This window comes from Chenopodium quinoa, unplaced genomic scaffold (assembly GCF_001683475.1).
Source record: "Chenopodium quinoa cultivar QQ74 unplaced genomic scaffold, ASM168347v1, whole genome shotgun sequence".
NCBI lineage: Eukaryota > Viridiplantae > Streptophyta > Magnoliopsida > Caryophyllales > Amaranthaceae > Chenopodium > Chenopodium quinoa.
In genome coordinates, this window is record NW_018744113.1 from 3,508,168 (window position 1) to 3,524,760 (window position 16,593).

Genomic DNA, 16,593 nt, shown 5'->3' on the forward strand with positions numbered 1-16,593 from the left:
ATGAACTTATGAAAGATATGGACACATGGCTGTATAAAAGTGTTAAGTGATGATAAATTCGATTTGTCTTGTGTGTATTTCACCTTCGAATGGTTGGATATATTCGTGTGATTCAATCCGTATGGAAATCATGGGATATGATCATCGTTAAGTGTGTTGTACTAGGTGTCAATTCAATCCGTAGAGACATTGGCATTGATGCATGAGATGTGGTTTAATTGTTAGAAGTGGAGAATGTTTTAAAGGAACACTCTAAATGGGGGAGGATTGTTGAATATTTAGAGTGTTGATGGTTTGCGCGATCGCGACCATAAAGGAGCACCCGCGCAAGGTTGGCGCGGCCGCGCAAAGAGCGCGCCTAAACCGCGTACCTCTCTAGAATTTGGCAATTTGGAGGGGTGAGGATGGCGCGCCCGCGCGTCCTGGTTGGCGCGCCCGCGCTGCTGGTCGCGCATAAACTGCGCCCCTCACTGCCTTTTTGCAAAATTATGCAGATTTTGTGAGGAGCGCCCGCGCCTCCCTGTTTTTGCGTTTTTTTCTGACGGTTGAGTCTTTATTAAAAGACATCAATTCGTGAAAGAAAAGGATAGAACAACATTCTTCTTCTCCCCAAGCAGAATTCTCCACACTTTTCTCTCAAATTTTTTGCAAACTTTTGTGAGGAAACTCTTTCAATTATTCCAATATTGGTGAATTTGTCATCTTGATTCGATTCTAGTACTAAGAACGAATGTTGTCAATTGTATCTCAAAGCGGATTTCCGGTTTAACCCAAGTACCGTGTGGGGGAAATAAACCTCTTTAGGAAAGTGTTCACACGCCTTTGACAGTGTATCAAGGATCTAGTCTTACAGGACATCGGGATTCTCATGTTCATGTTGGTTGTTCTCGGCTTGGAGGAAAGGCAAGCTTGATCAACTTCACACTAGTGCAGTCTATATAATTTTCTGTAATTTCTTAGACTTTGTTAATACTTGATTGAAATACATTGATTTGTATTTGATATTTACAATTACATTGTAAGCATTTATTTTTAGGTTTTATTCCAACACATTTTTAAGTGTTTTTCTTGTTAGAAATCACTGTAAAACCTAACAACCCAAAGTGACCCGAACTAAAATTACCTTATACCTGAAATGACCAGAATCTATTTAAGCTAACAATTTGACCTGAGCAAACCGAAATAGAAAATAACCGCAATCAAACTGACTTAATTTTTTTTCTATTAATTTGTAATGTGTAACAGTGTAAGTATTTTACATATTTTCAAATTCTTGGAATACAAAATCTTCTAGGCCACTTGAGTAAAAAAACGCTTCAATGGAAAATGAGATGAAGTGTGTAGAGATTAGAGAAGAGCAAAGACTAAAGAGAGAGATTGGACTCCTAATTAGCAATTTGCAGTAAATTTAATTTCAAATGAAGCATGTCATAACATATATCTGATCGAATCGGTTAAGAAAAGTTCACAGCGCGAGTAAGTGTACTTGGCATCCATCCACGCTACTACTCTTTAAGTCTTTATTAGAAAAATATAGTCTTGTCACTCTTGTGTCATTGTGTGTACTTGTTGAAATCGCCACCACAATAAATATTTTAAGAATATTCCATTAATAAAATCCTATAATGTAAATTACTAATAATTATAATAGGAAGTCTATTATTGATCAATTTCCTGCACTGGCATGCCTGCATACATGTATCAATGTATGTCCAGTTAAAATTAATGGAGTGCTTAAAAAACATAGATTATTATAAGAATAATACAAAGAAATTACTACAACAGTGAACAGTGACAATGATAAAAAGAGTATTAAAACTAAGGTCAATAAGAGAGTGAGGTATAACTCAATTAGTTAGAGCATCCCTCTTAGTTTCAGGAGATCCTAAAAGTGATTCTCAATCTAAACACAAAAAAAAAACAAGGTCAATAAAAGTCTAACAATTACTATATTCCATGAAAAGAGTAGCCTTAATAAATATATTGAGTTTCTCGTCAAAAAAAAAAAAATATATATATAGAGAGAGTTGAATTTAACCCAATGCATTGATCCGAATATGATCCGACTCGAAGTTGACTCGAAAATTGACCTGACCCGACCCGACCGAAGTGTTGACCCGTACCCGACCCAGCTATCAGTTGACCCAAAATGACCCGACCCGACTCGAAATGACCCGACCCATACCCGACCCGAATGACCCATTTGCCAGGTCTAATATAATCCAATACGACCCACGACCATCTTTAATTACTACTTTTCTAGTCAAATTCACCCGTGGTTTGTGAGTGAAATGGTTTTGAAAGGTTATTAAAACTACAACTAGGGCCAGTCTCCTTAATTCAACAGCCATCTGGGCAAGAGAACGAACCAGGAGAAAGAAAAAGTATCATTTGAAAAGGCTGCGAATTTTCTGAAGATAATCTTCTGCATTTGGCATTGGTGAGCTTTGTATATCTTTATTTATATGCTTAATTTCAAGCAACTACAAGTATAAGTTTTTCCGATGGCAAATTATTACTTATATTTTTGTAAAAAAAAAAAGGGAACTTTTGTTTTTTTTTTTTTTATATATGTTGTTCATGGGCTAATCAGATTGTTATCTAGTGTTCAATTACTGATTTGAATTCAATTCTATGAACCCAGTTCGATCATAAAGTGAAAGATGGAAGAAATTTGAGATATTTGCGGTTATAATTGGATTGAATTTTAGGTATAAGAAATTTGAATTGGGTGTATTTTATTAATGATCAGGTTAGAGTTTATAATTATCTTTTATAAATCATGTAATCGTGAGATTGCTGAGGAGTTTATATTCTGCAATGTGATCAAGAGAGTTTTAAGATTTGCCATTGTGATTGATTTTAAATTAATATTGTATATGTCTGGAAATAACCTTTTACATGCGAACTACGAAGTATGCTATTTTGAATTGTACGTATTCGATTGTTCGAGGTTGGTGTTAGTTTATGATTGGATTTCTTAATGTGCTGCTACATGGGTCAAGTGATGAGGAGAGCATAAGAATGAATTGGCTAATATAAAGGGCTTAGTATTGAAATTTCGTCAAAGTTTCAATTGTGGGGTTGGGATCGTGTGACAAATAATTACTGATGTAGGAACTAAATGGTTTGCCTTGGTGAAAAAGAGCTTGGTTATGCAAAAGTATGCGTGATTTTGCGAATTTAGTAGGAAATAAAGTTTCATAATTTTATATAGCTTTGAGAGTCTGAATATAGGTATAGATCTTCACATGAATTTGAAGTTAAACGCACGAGGTGTGAATGTGTGATAACTGGTTCGCAGTTGAGGTTTTCTCAATGCTTGGTAATGGTAGCTTTGTGCTTTATTAACTTTTATGCTAAGCTTATGTGTTAAGGAAAGGTGAGCAGGTGATGATGTCTGGTGGGTTCTTTTGTTTACTAGGTGGAAGTCTGCAGTGTTTATTCCAAAATGTTGTCTCCTTCCTTAGATGGAGTAGATGATATCAGACCTGTCAGGTAGTAGCGTAAATTGCTAGTCTGATGTCTTCAAGTGTGGGAAACTAAGTTAGAAATTTATGTTATAATAGTAGTGATTTTGCTGTCAAATTTTTTTTAGTTACCCTAAAACCTCAAGTAGTCCACTTGGCACTTTAATGTTGGACTTAAACCATGCAACGCTTTTCATAAGATAGCTGAATGACCTGAACTTACCACTGGAACAAGTATCCATGTATGACAAGATCAGTGAAGTCTAAGAAACATGGTATATTAGGTAATTTTGTCAAAAACTACCAATTAAAGCACGTGTTTTGGAAACAACTACCTATTAATTTTTTTTTTTTTCAAACAACTACCACAAAGTTGTGAAAAGTTTAACTAGCACTACCACTACCACTCTAACAATTCCGGCTAGAATCTTTGGCATGTGGGTTCCACTTTATTAGAGTGGTAGTGTTAGTTAAACTTTTTACAACTTTATAGGCATGTGGGAAAGGTAAAAAGTGGGTCCCACATGCCGGAGATTCTAGCCGGAATTGCTAAAGTGGTAGTGCTAGTTAAGCTTTTTACAACTTTGTGGTAGTTGTTTGAATTTTATTTTTTAATAGGTAGTTGTTTCCAAAACATGTGCTTTAATTGGTAGTTCTTGACAAAATTTCTGGCATATTACTATGACGTACTTAGCCATCTATATGTCGAAGTATATTCATTCGTATTATATAATGCATAGTATATTTTCGCTGATCACTCTAGGCCAGTCATTTGATGATTGAAAAAAGTTGTGAATAGATGGTTAGGTAACTTTTAAAGTTGCATCTTATGGAAGCTGTGTTGTCAAGGTAGAATTAGGTGATGACATTTTCATAGTATAGAGCATTTGGGGTACAGCACATTTTAAAAAGTACTGGAATATCTAAACAGAGTAGGTCAATTGGCTGAAAGGCCCTTCTTAAACATTGCATTATGTGAAGGTAATTGAGGTGATAACAGAGAAAAGCGGAAGGTAAAAGTTGAAATTTTTACATCAAATACTTCATTGTTTTACTAAAATAGCTTATGATACGGAAAAATTATAAGATTTTTTTTAAGTAATCAATGTGTAATATTTTTTCTAAGCTCATTCTATGAAATGAGTAAGATTTTAGTTGTGGCATCTTATGCTGTTTCATCAAGCTACATTTTGTTCATTCTATTTGATATGTCAAATTTGTAGTTAAATATTTTCTGCCATCTTTGAATGATGGAACCGGATTATCAAAATCACTTTAAAGATCCAGAATCCTCTGCTATGCTCAATAGTAGAGGTGTGACTGCTGACTCCAGAAACCAATGGAAGCAATTGGGGGAAGAGGAGAGAAAGATGGCAGTTCAGGAAGAGATGAAGAGGGTGCATCAATTGCCTGCTAATAGTAGCTATGCCATTCACCGTCGCCGTGTTCTCAGTAAAATATTCCAGCTCATGACTATTCAGGTAGGTGTAGTTTATTAATTTTTTTTTGTCTTTGGTATTGATGTTTACTTTTACCTCATACGAAATACATTATTACATCTATGTCCCATTCTAATAACCCTGTTAAATGTGTGTATCATGTTTTAATTGGCTTTTGCTTATCTTTTGAGCTATATTCATTGGCAAATCTGTATCTTTTTTTTAGCAAGTTGCCGACCCCAAATCTTTTTGGAACTAAGGCTTTGTTGTTGTTGTTGTACTTTGCTTGCAAGATGTTACTTCCATGCTTAATCATTATGCTGAGCAGACATGATTTCCTGTGCAAATCATCATGTTCTTGAGTTTTTTATTAGCTATGGACCTAGTGTCCGTAAAGGGCTGAAATTCAAAGAAATCCCAAAAAGAGGTGTCATCTGATGGAGATTAGAGGCCGAAGGTGTGACTATATGTAAATTTTTTTTTCTTAAAAAAAAAAACAAAAAAAAAAATTATATATATATTAAGGTTATGAGGATTAACCTTTAACCTTGCAAGGTTTCAGGGAAGTTTTTTTAGTTGGAACCCTCCACTGCAACCCATGACTGTAGAGGTTTGTTTTTATGTAACTGTAACCCACCTTTTTTGAAGAGCAATGATGTTGTTTGGCCCTTGGACTGCCTTTTCTCAATTAGTTTTTATGGTGGGCTTGGTCATTTATCTTATGTTGTTATCACATAAGCTATAATCCCTTGTCACAAACAGAGTTAAGGTAAATAACTAGCTTGTGGTTCCAATCTACTACTTTCTCTGTTTCACTAGAATTGCAACTTTTGATTGTGGCACATATATTTAAGTAAGTGGAGACGGAATGCAAAAAGTAAAAAGTGAGAAATGTATATGAAAGAAGATAGAGAGAAGGGAAGAGAGAAATAGTGGGCCAAGCAATTATAAAGTAGGCATATATATAAAGTCGTAAAAGTTATGAAAAAAGAAAAGGTTGCAATTATTCTAAAGCATTCAAAATGGGCAAGTATTGCAATTTTAGTGAAACGGAGGATGTATGTAATTAGGTTGAGATGAATACAATGATTATTTTCTCTTAGCTTTGCTTCTGTCTACCTTTTATGATTGTCATGTGCTAAAATGAAACTTATTGTGATGGGTTCTTGAAGTTTGGAGCTATGTACTGGAACTCTGCGAAATTTGAAATTTGAAAAATGTTATTTAATTGCAAAGTTGTTGGCAGATGTGAGAGTTTTGCTTTGGCTTAGTCTAATATGGTGGTTGGAAACCTACTCCTAGCTTTTGATACAAACTTAAACTCTAGAATTAGCTGATTATGTCATTATGTTGTATAAAATGTATGGGGATGGTTGTTCCTCAGCATTTTATTTTATCACAATTAGGAAGCTTTAAGAAAAATGCTTATTTTCCCCTCAAAAAAAAAAAATGGTTATTTTTTGGACAAGCAAGCTACTAGTGCAAAAATTTACAGAAGCACTTGATGATCGTGAAATAAAGGGTGAAATACTTGAAAAAGGGTGCTGGAGGGGGGTTGAGTTGTCATGCAGAGTCAATAGCAGTCGTATTCACTGTATTTCTAATGCTTAGCTATTGTTGCTTAATCTGTGAATGAGGATTTCTTTCTTGTTGGAGGCACATGTAGTTATCATTTATTATGAACCATGAAGATAGCATTACAATATAATCTTATCTTTAATCTAAGATCATTTGGGATTATGAAGTGGTCATAGCTTGGTGTGTGATTGCTGTATATATATATGTACATTATTTTAAACCTTCTTTAGACTTTTAGTCCCAGTGACTTGGGCTTGTGAAAGAAGTTGGAAGATTCTGATTTCTAACTGATTAATTGTTGATTGGTTTTTCTTAGAGATCTGCATCTGAGGATGAGGAGTTGGAGTTGCTTTTTGCTGGGCTGTCCATTTAAGCAGAAGGTAATGGCTGTGTGAAGTTCTTGTTACTTGTTTAAATGTCGATGCATTATTTTTTTCCCAATATTGGTTGATTTGATTCTGAAGTAACCAATTTTGTCAGGCCGTCAGGGCAGAGCGGGTACTTCTAGCTGTGTTTGCTCTCTAGGCAGGACTAGACCCACCTAGTTGCACTTAGAATAATAACATTGTTGCTAATGCTATTCTGATTTGATTGGTTTCTCGCTTGAATGGTTGGAATCTGTTGGACCTTCCTGTCACGATGAATGTTATGAAACCACTTCAATTTTAGTTGTTAATCATTGCAATCATCTTGCATCGTTCAAAGAAACAATCATGTTGATAGGACTGATGCTGAAATGACAGAAATCTATTGGGTCTTTCAGAATTTCAATTTCTTGTTTCCGTTGCTAGTTTTCATCTTGATTTCAGTATAGATAAATCGAATTCACAGCCAAGAACATTCTTTTTTATGAACCCATATACTAAATACTAATATTCCTCCTTGTCAGGCTGAATCACTACAGGGTGCATCTGCAATTTTACTGTCACAGCATGCCTGCAGAGACATGAATGCTACAGAATGGAACCTCTATGTTCTTGACACTGTCCTTTGGAAGCTGCAACTTGTTATGATAAAATGTAAGGGAGTTCTAACGCACACCAGTTTTGATTTCCTAATCACAACTGCAAATATCACCGACAGTAGTTAATGTGTATAAAAAGTAGTGCTTTTCATGTGCTGATAGTTAAGCTCTAAGTTTCATAAATCATAGTAATAATAGTATATTAGTATGTGTTTGTTGTAGGTTCTATGATGGTCATTGTTCTTTCTTTGCAATTGATTTTATCTATGCCTTTCTGTATTCTTGGGTTTTTATTACATAAATTGTAGTGTACCCAAGAGTGTTCAAGAATAATAAAAATGTTAAACCGCAAGTTTAGCAAAAAATGCTTTGTAGGGAAAACTTGGGTTAATGAAATTCAAGCTCTCTACCCATTGTTGCCACATATTTTTGCATGCCTTTATAGATATTGTGGCGCCATATGTTTAAAACACATTGAGCTAATAAATTCAAACCGCTTATGCTTGCCTTGACTTACTTGGCTGTCACAAACCCTGATTGACTATCGACTCCACGTCTCCACTCTCGGTGCCAATAGGAGTAGGCAAGAGTGCCAACAACCCATTTCTTGCTTGTGCTGCTACATGCTCACAATCTCTAGCTAGCGTCCTTGTTGCTGATCTTCAATAGTAAGTGCTATAACGAATAAAAAGAACTCAAATCACGTACATGCTTTTTTTTTTTTTGGGAACAAAAATCACGTACATATTTAATGCTGTATGTTTGCTAAAAGATGTTTTCTTGGCTCTTATTAAAAGAATAAAATACCATACACTGGGAAATACATCTTGCATAAAATTTCTATCCGAGAGTCATCTGTTAAAATTACTTTTTTAACACAAAAACGAAGCACGTGTACTTTGTAATTTCATATTAATTATGGGTAATTAGTACCCTTGAAGAGGTTCACAAAATCACTATACATACAACATACACTTACAAAAAACATTAGAACGAAAGTACACATAAAATTATGCTTGCAACAAGGTAAGTGTAATTTTGAACTAGGAGCCAAACTCAAGTTTGGCTGGATTTTGCAGATCCAAATTGTAATCCTTTGCTACACATTTAGGAGATTTGTAGTGGTAGTGATGTAGTAGCAATTATCCTACTTGGAAATAACCATTTGGAAATTATGACAAAATCACGAGTCGATGGGTGTTGTTAATCTTTATAGTTCATGGTCTTTCATTTTTTATATTCTTGTCCTTGTAGCCTATTTGAAAATATGATCAATAATTATCTCTTAGGATCATGTACAAAATCAGTGGACCATTTTTCAGCATCATGAACTTTCTACTTTGATATTGGCTTTGGCTGTTGCACAATTGCTGAAGAAGAATGGTAATTTTATTATCAGGCATATTCGAGCTCGAAAAAGAAACTTGGTTGCACAATTGCTGAAGGAGAATGGTGTATTATCAGGCATATTCGAGCTCGAAAAAGAAACTTGGTTGCACAACAACTAGCAGCGCGCTTATGGCCTCGCCATGGCAATGCAAAACAAGCTTATGATGAAGACATTGGAGCCACTGCTTCTGCGCGTAAGGCAGAGTACTTGGCTTCTATTACATGCATGCTCTGCATTTTCATTTAATTCAAGATTGCAACATGATAACACATTTTTTTTTTCTTTTTTTTTGACAATAGCATGATAACACATTCAAAGCATTAAAAAAAAAAAAAGGGTAACTTGGTGATTATTTGATTGGTTTGAAATTTGTGCACCAATCTGTATAGGTTTTACTCACCTGTTTTTAAATACTTTCATCAATTACCTGTTATGTTGATTTTTGGTACTTTTAACACTTTCTATGTACTATGACATTAGATTACTGTCAGTGTTAAAAAAAAAGATATTAGATTACTGTTAATAACTTATTTTATTGTATCAAGGCCTTCATTAGTAAACCAGCATTTAACTTAAGTGATTTTTGTGAAAATGGAATATTCTACGAAACAATAATTTAAAATTAATTTAGATGCGTTCAGATAAAATAAATGTTATACAAATTCAGATAGAATTTCCTTTCCTTCACTAAGATTTTAATAAAAAATATGCATAAATCGTTTACATTTTTAAAAAGCAAAACCTATCAATTAATTTTTCATAACCATTTGGCAAAAAGGGTTTATCATATTTTTAAATACCCATTTGACTATTTAGCCCTTTTACAAAGGGGAAGGTAGTAAGGACTTTTTAGTTTGCAGCACCATTAAAAATGAATTAATAATAATGGACTTGATCACAAGCCTTTGTGCACTAATAACGAGGGAAAACATATAAAGACAAGGACATTAAATCCCTCAAAACAACTACTCCTTTTGAAATAGTTTATAATAACATTAGAGATCATAAGATTAGTTTATTGTTAATTAATAGAAATTTGACAATAATTTAAAATAACTAATGTGGAAGGAAATGGGTTGAATATTGTATCCACTCTACAATCACCACTTTGCACTTTGAGCATTGCATCATGTGAAGAAGACAGTATAATTATGATTCGTAATATTTTACTCCGTAAGTTGTGCGTTATCATGTTAATGCATCCATTGATTCAAGAGGCTAATAAAAAATTATAGATGAGGAAAGAACATTGAAGATTCTAACAAACATTTTCTGTAAATTCCTACCTTGGTGTGCACAATAATTAAGGAATCATCAATGGAAAATATTATTTCAAGATAACATTTTTGTTATCACTCGTGCTTCTTAACACCAATACACCAATAGTAACAAAATAACGAAATGTTGTACTTCAATCAGTATAATAATTCAATAGGTTTATATCATAGTAATTTAATTATAGAATATTAAGAGCACAGTGTTATTTTTTTTGTACATTTGTACGTAGTATATGAATATACCTAAAAAAAAAAATTCTTTTTAACAATAACATACTCGGAAATACATAATATATAGTTTATAGTGATTAAATAACTTTTATAAGTAGACTTTAATACGTTATCTTTACACGAACTGATTATACTTTATTAGACCTAATAAGCCATACTCGCCCATGATTATACTTTAAATTTATTTTGTAAGTTACAAAACACACCAAATTGACCAGTACAAGAGTAACACGACCTACAATTGAATTGCACTCCGTAGTTGCTTCTCAAAAAAACAAAAAAGAAAAAAAATAAAGAATTGTACTTGAAATCACATGAACCTAAAATCCTAGATACATCACAAAATGATTAGCTTCATTACTCAATCATGATAACTTGATTACTTAAATGATATACTCAAATGTTATTCGATCCTAAACCGAAAGTTTCATAGATCCGACAACGAACCTACCTTTACTTCGGAGTATTTTGTACTAAAATTTGACCCGATTTTTACCATACCATACCATACCTTTTTTTAACTACGACTTTACCATATCTCTTGTATGTGGCTGACCACACCATGTGATCGGGGTTAGAGTTATAGGGGTTACTTGTCAGTGTTATAGTGTTTACTTTTTTTTTAGTTTTATTAGGGTTACCTTGTCAATATTACAGGAATTACTCCGTTAGTGTTATACGGGATTACTCTATTATTTTACAAGCTGTCATACGATTTGGCAAGCCGTACAGATTACGCGTTATACCATAGTACCATATAATTATTCAAAAAAAAAAAACCAAAAAAAAAAAAAAAAGTTACATTAGCATCAAGCCATCAACAAAACAAGATCCAACAAATTAGTAAAAAAAAATAATTAATCCCCCTTTGTAATAAGCAATAATGCAAATAATTTCAACAAATTAATCTCTTAACCCATACTCTTCTCTTAGTTAATAGATCCCTTTTTCCCGCTTCACTTTCGCTAAACCATACTCTCACGTTGTGAACTGTTAAACATCGCCCGCAAATTCCTACATAAAGCCCACAAAATAAGAGTGAAATGACACTTTTGCCCTCATACTAAAAAAACACACAATTTCTCTCTCTACTCTCTACTTCCACTTTCTCTCTCTAAATTATTTCCAGAGCTATGTCTAGGCGGCCCGGCAAGGAAGTGGCGGCACCGGCGGTGGGCGGAAGGCGGTTTGCCGGCCAGAAGGTAATTTTTCTAATTTTTGTAATTTTTTTTTAAAAAAAAAACCTCCGGCGACGGTGTGGCGCCAAGGCGAGACGCCACCACCACGGAGGAGGCGCCTAGGCAAGGCGCCCGTACGGTGGTGGCGGCGCCTAGCCCAGACGCCAATACCACGGCGGCGGCGCAGAGGCTAGGCGCCACGGCCGTGGTAGTGGCGTCTGGGCTAGGCGCCGACACCACCGCAAGGGCGCCTTGCCTAGGCGCCTCGTTCTTTTTTATTTTTTTAAATTTTTTTTTTGTTTTTTTTTAATTTTAAATTTTATTTTCGTTTTTTTTTTTTTTTTTAAAAAAAATTTGTTTTTCTTTATTTTAAATTGTATGTTCCCTTTTTTTTTTTATCTTTTTTTTTTAAATTTTGTTTTTTTTATTTGTTTTAATTTTATATTTTTTATGTTTATAATTTTATTTCCGTGACATGTTTATTTGCTTTTGTGTTTATTTTCGACTTTTTTTAATTTGTTTTCGTTATTATGTTTCGTTATTTACTTGGAGTTAGGCATCGCAATTTAGACCTGGTGCGGGGAAGAGTATTGACGTCGTGAGGAGTACGATATACTCAATGGAGAGCTCGGGGCCCAGACACGTTAGATCCCGTGGTATTTCGGCCTCGGCCCGCAGAGAACGGGTGCACTGTTCTGCGGACGATCAAGATGATGATGATGATGAGAGGAGGAGGAGGAGGAGGTCGAGGAGGAGGAGGTCGAGGACGAGGATGATGCAGATGAGGATGTCGACGATCAGAGTGGACCATATGATGATTACGGTCCATTCAGTCAGAGACTTGATGATACGTATGAGACGCATAGGGTAGATGTGCGTAAGGGTCGAGATGGTAGGTTTGTTAGTAGATCTGGCACATCATCTGCGTCCACTGTGTCTGCGGGTAGCAGAAAACGGTCGAGGGCCGTTAATGATTCTTGGATGGTGAGGGGTGAGGTGGCCGGGGGACCTATAGACGGGAGTGTGATTCCTAGCTTTTTAGGACACATCGCTACCCGTATTTGGGAGGACCAGGAGAGGGCTTTGGATACAGGCATTTTGAAATGCCAAACCCGGGAAAAGACTTGTAGGTTTTTGTGTAGCTGGGCTGATGCTTGGCCGGAGGAGAGCGAGATGGTCGGGCGATTGAGGGCCACTAGAGTGAGTCACCTTCCTGCCACCATGCACGACAGGATTGACTGGACGCTGATCACGGCTTTCGTTGAGCGATGGCAGCCGGATACGAACTCGTTCCACCTTCCGTTCGGTGAGATGACGATCATGTTGCATGACGTCGAGGCCATCCTTGGGATTCCCGTGGAGGGAAACCGAGCATCTGTCGTCACTGATGCGGATCAGGCAGATTTACTAGCGGAGCTGTTGGCGGTGGATAGGGCTGCGCTGTACACATCGGCACTTGGTGTGTGGGATCACGGCGGCGTTAAGATCGCAGCCGTCTTGCAGCGATGTTTGCACCCTACGGCACGTAGGACGCAGGACACACAGCTGGCTGCATATGTTTTTCTTCTTCTCGGTGTACCTTGTTTCCGGATAAGAGCGGAACAAGCTCAGGCCACGCGACATAGTTGACGCGTGTGAGCCCGACAGAGTAGGCCAGTTTTCTTGGGGGTCGGCTACGCTGGCGTATCTGTATCGCCAGTTAGGATTCTCGAGCCGGGCTGATGCAGCAGGTATCACTGGATGTCTGACGTTGTTACAGACCTGGATATACGAGTATTTTCCTGCGTTTCGACCACACCGCGACCCGGTTCCCATTGGTGATGGCCAGCCACGTGCCTGTGCGTGGAGTCCGCGTGTCGAGAAGAAGTCCGTTGACCGCCTGCGCTCCATACGGTTATCGCTTGACAGGATGTCCCCCTTAGAGGTACAGTGATTAAATTATTTCTACTTTTACAATCTGATGCTTTATTTTATGACTGTTACTGATTTTAAATAATGTGCAGGTGAACTGGATGCCTTTCGGCCAGAACCCTAGTAATAGGGTACCTAGGACCCTCTACACTGGACTGATTCAGTATCGCGAGATCGTAGAGGCGTACATGCCGCAGCGCTGTCTTCGCCAGCTTGGATTTGTCCAAGTTGTCCCACCTCCACCGGCATGGCCCAGTAAGGCGGTACGATCTGCGTCGTCGAAGGAGTACGTCGTCCAATGGCCGTCAAACATGATATCCATGTGGGAGCAGTTTCCGATGGTTGCCCGCCTATGGACGGCGGAGCTGCAGCGGCCGCCAAGTGGGGTGACTGCCATGTGTGACCAGCACTACATGGAATGGTACATCCGGCACTCGCACCCGAGGTTGATCAAAGACATCGACGACGCAGATGATGACGATGTGCCACTTGCCACTGCCTCTTATGCGGTACGTCTCATCTTTTATTTGTTGTTCTCTTATTTTAATATATATATGTATAATACGTCGTTTCATGTTTTTTGTTTTGTGTAGTGGATGGGCAAGATTATGCAGTTGGGACACCGACTTTTTGAGGAAAGGGACTGCATGACGAGTGCATCAGGCAGAGCTGTTATTGACGATCTGGAACGGACCCTTGAGCAGTGGCAGTGGGCGTCACAGAGGGATTACTGATATTTGAAATTAGACATTATATTTTTAGTTTGTAATATTTGAAATTATTGTTCTTAGTTTTTAAAATTCAATATTATCTTTTTAGTTTGTAATATTTGAAATTATTGTTGTTAGTTTTTAAAATGAAACATTATCTTTTAAAAATGAACACATAGAAATGACATAGTATTGACAATACAAGGCCTCATAGTAAAAGGTAGGTGTACATCAACAAAAACTACATGGCAATTAAATTGTTCCACTGTTCCACGCGAGCATGGTACAAAGCATCCCAACCTCTCCATACCCTCCATGCTTGCTCTACGAATTTCATTACCACTTCGGTATGATATTTGGGACCGGAAAATCGGGTGACAATGTTTGAAGTCTCCTAGTCAGAGACCTATCCAAGTCCTCGCCGTACACATGGCCATACACATCTCGGTTTGATGCGATTTCACTGTACATCAACTGCCGCACTAAACCGTAGTTGTCTTCACCCATTTGAAACACATCCGCCACAACCCGAAATCCGCAGTTACCATCTGCAATGACATCATTCCACCCGTCCAAGAATGGCATCATGATATTAGGGATCCTGTCCTTATATGGAAAATGTTCAATGTCCATTCTCCCTGTTACACACATCAATAAACACAATAAACAAGTCAACAGTAAACTAATCAAACAGTCAACAAAAGAAATTGAAGTCGAATGTCTTACCGGTGCCGGGCATATTCACCGACGACGATGATTGGCTGCCACTTGATGAGGATGTACGACCACGGCCACGGCCACGGCCACGACCGCGAATGTACTCAAACGCACTCTTGTTCCGCCGTGGTTGTCGACCCCTAGGTCGCTCGACCCCTTCCGGTTCCTCGGTATCCAAACACGTCAGTTGATGTCGTTCCTCTGAGTATCAATAGCCTTGTTTATTCTCTCGAACAGTGTATCCAGAGCAGCCGTGGAAGAATCAATCCAGTCCTTCAAAGCTCTAGGAGCGCTCTCGACTCTGCATGTCGTAGTGTTCCCAAAATGAAGAACTTGGTTCGTCCAATATTTGACAAACTTTTCCCTCTGAGGTACCCACTGATGCATCACATAGTCTACGATTGGCGGGCACCACTTGTACGCATCCTTGAAGTTTTCCAAGGCTCGATCGTACTCTGCCTCTGTGGTAGCTTGCATGATCTTCCGCCACTTACCATTTACCAATGTCTCTGCTGTTACTAAATTCTTGTTGAAAAGATTGTAGGCTTTGACTTTCACGCAGTTGTTGATGTGCCATGTGCACAGTAAATGGCTCGACTCCGGAAACAGCTCCGCTATAGGGGCAAAAAGACCTCCCTCACAATCACTTACGATGGCCGATGGCTGTACATTTGGGCCGATGTAGTTTCTCAACTTTTCCAACACCCAACGGTAACTCGCAGCCGTCTCATCCTTCATGACTGCATAACCAATCAGAAAGTTCTGGTTCGTTGGAGCCATCCCAACCATCTCAACCAGTGGGAACTTGTACTTGTTTGTCTTGTACGTTGAATCGATCAAAATCACAGATGGCCAAGACGAAATCATATCAGCACAATCAGGATGGACAAGGAACAAATGAGTTACCTCCGATGTGTCTTCGTCAGATTCAAACCAGTAAAGGTAACCACGTGCTTGTGCCTGGTGCAGAAGCTGCTGTATAGGGTTCCTTCCCTCTGACCGTTCAAACCTCAATTTCTGTTTGACGTTGTAGATGTGTCTTCGGTTTGGCTGGTCTTCGGGGAATTTCTCTAACACAGACGCTAATATTTTAGCGGGCTTCACTTGAGCATCACTCATTTCTTTTACAACTAGTTTCGCAGCTGGACTTAGGCCGCTTAACTGCCGATGCCCCACTTTGTATGCTATCAGCTCATGGTTGTGATATCCCCATTTGCCGTAACCCTTCACTTCCCAACCGTCACGCCTTTGATGTTGTCGAACCTTAACTCGGAACTGACACCCACAACCTTTCCGCTTTGAGTCAAACCGAATCGCTTTACTGAAATCTCGTTCTTCTCTTTTGCGATAACGGTCGCATCTCAAAATGCGATCCATTCTACCATCCCGTTGAGATTTATGAGTTGCTACTACTAAACAAAAGCCTGATCTAATTGCAACCTGTTTTGCCCAATCAATCGCTTGTTGAGCATCTTCGAACAGGCCATCATGTACAAAAATCCCACTGTAATCATTTCCGTCTCCACCATAATCCTGTAACAATAACATATAACGTATAAATATAATTACATTAAGATTAAATTAACAAAAACAAACAAAAAAAAAAAAGGGGATTAAATTAAAAAATAAAAAAAAAAAATATTCCCCTACTGGCGCCTGGCCAGGACGCCGGAGCCACGGCCGGGGCGCCTGGTCAGGACGCCGCCGCCATGGTGGCGGCGTGCTGGC

General features: G+C 37.9%; 3 protein-coding genes across 4 annotated transcripts; 2 read left to right on the top strand and 1 right to left on the bottom strand.

Moving 5' to 3' along the window:
- The first annotated feature begins 2,267 nt into the window (after positions 1-2,267).
- On the top strand, positions 2,268-7,816 carry LOC110692524. Of its 2 annotated transcripts, none has more exons than XM_021869558.1 (4): positions 2,268-2,440; positions 4,694-4,951; positions 6,804-6,867; positions 7,377-7,816. In XM_021869558.1, exons 2-3 carry the CDS (start codon positions 4,718-4,720, stop codon positions 6,858-6,860), a joined length of 291 nt encoding a protein of 96 aa, XP_021725250.1. In that variant the 5' UTR covers positions 2,268-2,440; positions 4,694-4,717; the 3' UTR covers positions 6,861-6,867; positions 7,377-7,816. The 2 variants fall into 2 exon arrangements, with proteins under 2 accessions (XP_021725250.1, XP_021725251.1); XM_021869559.1 differs by having other exon boundaries at positions 2,282-2,440; positions 4,752-4,951.
- Positions 7,817-13,225: 5,409 nt separating this feature from the next.
- Positions 13,226-14,201, top strand: LOC110692595. Its single transcript, XM_021869627.1, has 3 exons — positions 13,226-13,451; positions 13,531-13,947; positions 14,032-14,201. Exons 1-3 carry the CDS (start codon positions 13,437-13,439, stop codon positions 14,170-14,172), a joined length of 573 nt encoding a protein of 190 aa, XP_021725319.1. The 5' UTR covers positions 13,226-13,436; the 3' UTR covers positions 14,173-14,201.
- A 283-nt stretch (positions 14,202-14,484) lies between these two features.
- LOC110692450 lies at positions 14,485-15,042 on the bottom strand. Its single transcript, XM_021869444.1, has 2 exons — positions 14,875-15,042; positions 14,485-14,786 (listed from the first exon to the last, which is right to left on the bottom strand). The coding sequence occupies exons 1-2, from the start codon at positions 14,885-14,887 to the stop codon at positions 14,485-14,487; spliced, it is 315 nt and encodes a 104-aa protein (XP_021725136.1). The 5' UTR covers positions 14,888-15,042.
- Positions 15,043-16,593: the final 1,551 nt, after the last annotated feature.

Excerpts from the sequence above, each read along its gene's own strand:
- LOC110692595 (XM_021869627.1), top strand. Across the intron at positions 13,948-14,031 it reads TTGCCACTGCCTCTTATGCG|TGGATGGGCAAGATTATGCA; the intron begins GTACGTCTCATC and ends TGTTTTGTGTAG.
- LOC110692524 (XM_021869558.1), top strand. The coding sequence starts at position 4,718 with ATGATGGAACCGGATTATCAAAATCACTTTAAAGATCCAGAATCCTCT. Across the intron at positions 4,952-6,803 it reads TCCAGCTCATGACTATTCAG|AGATCTGCATCTGAGGATGA; the intron begins GTAGGTGTAGTT and ends GGTTTTTCTTAG.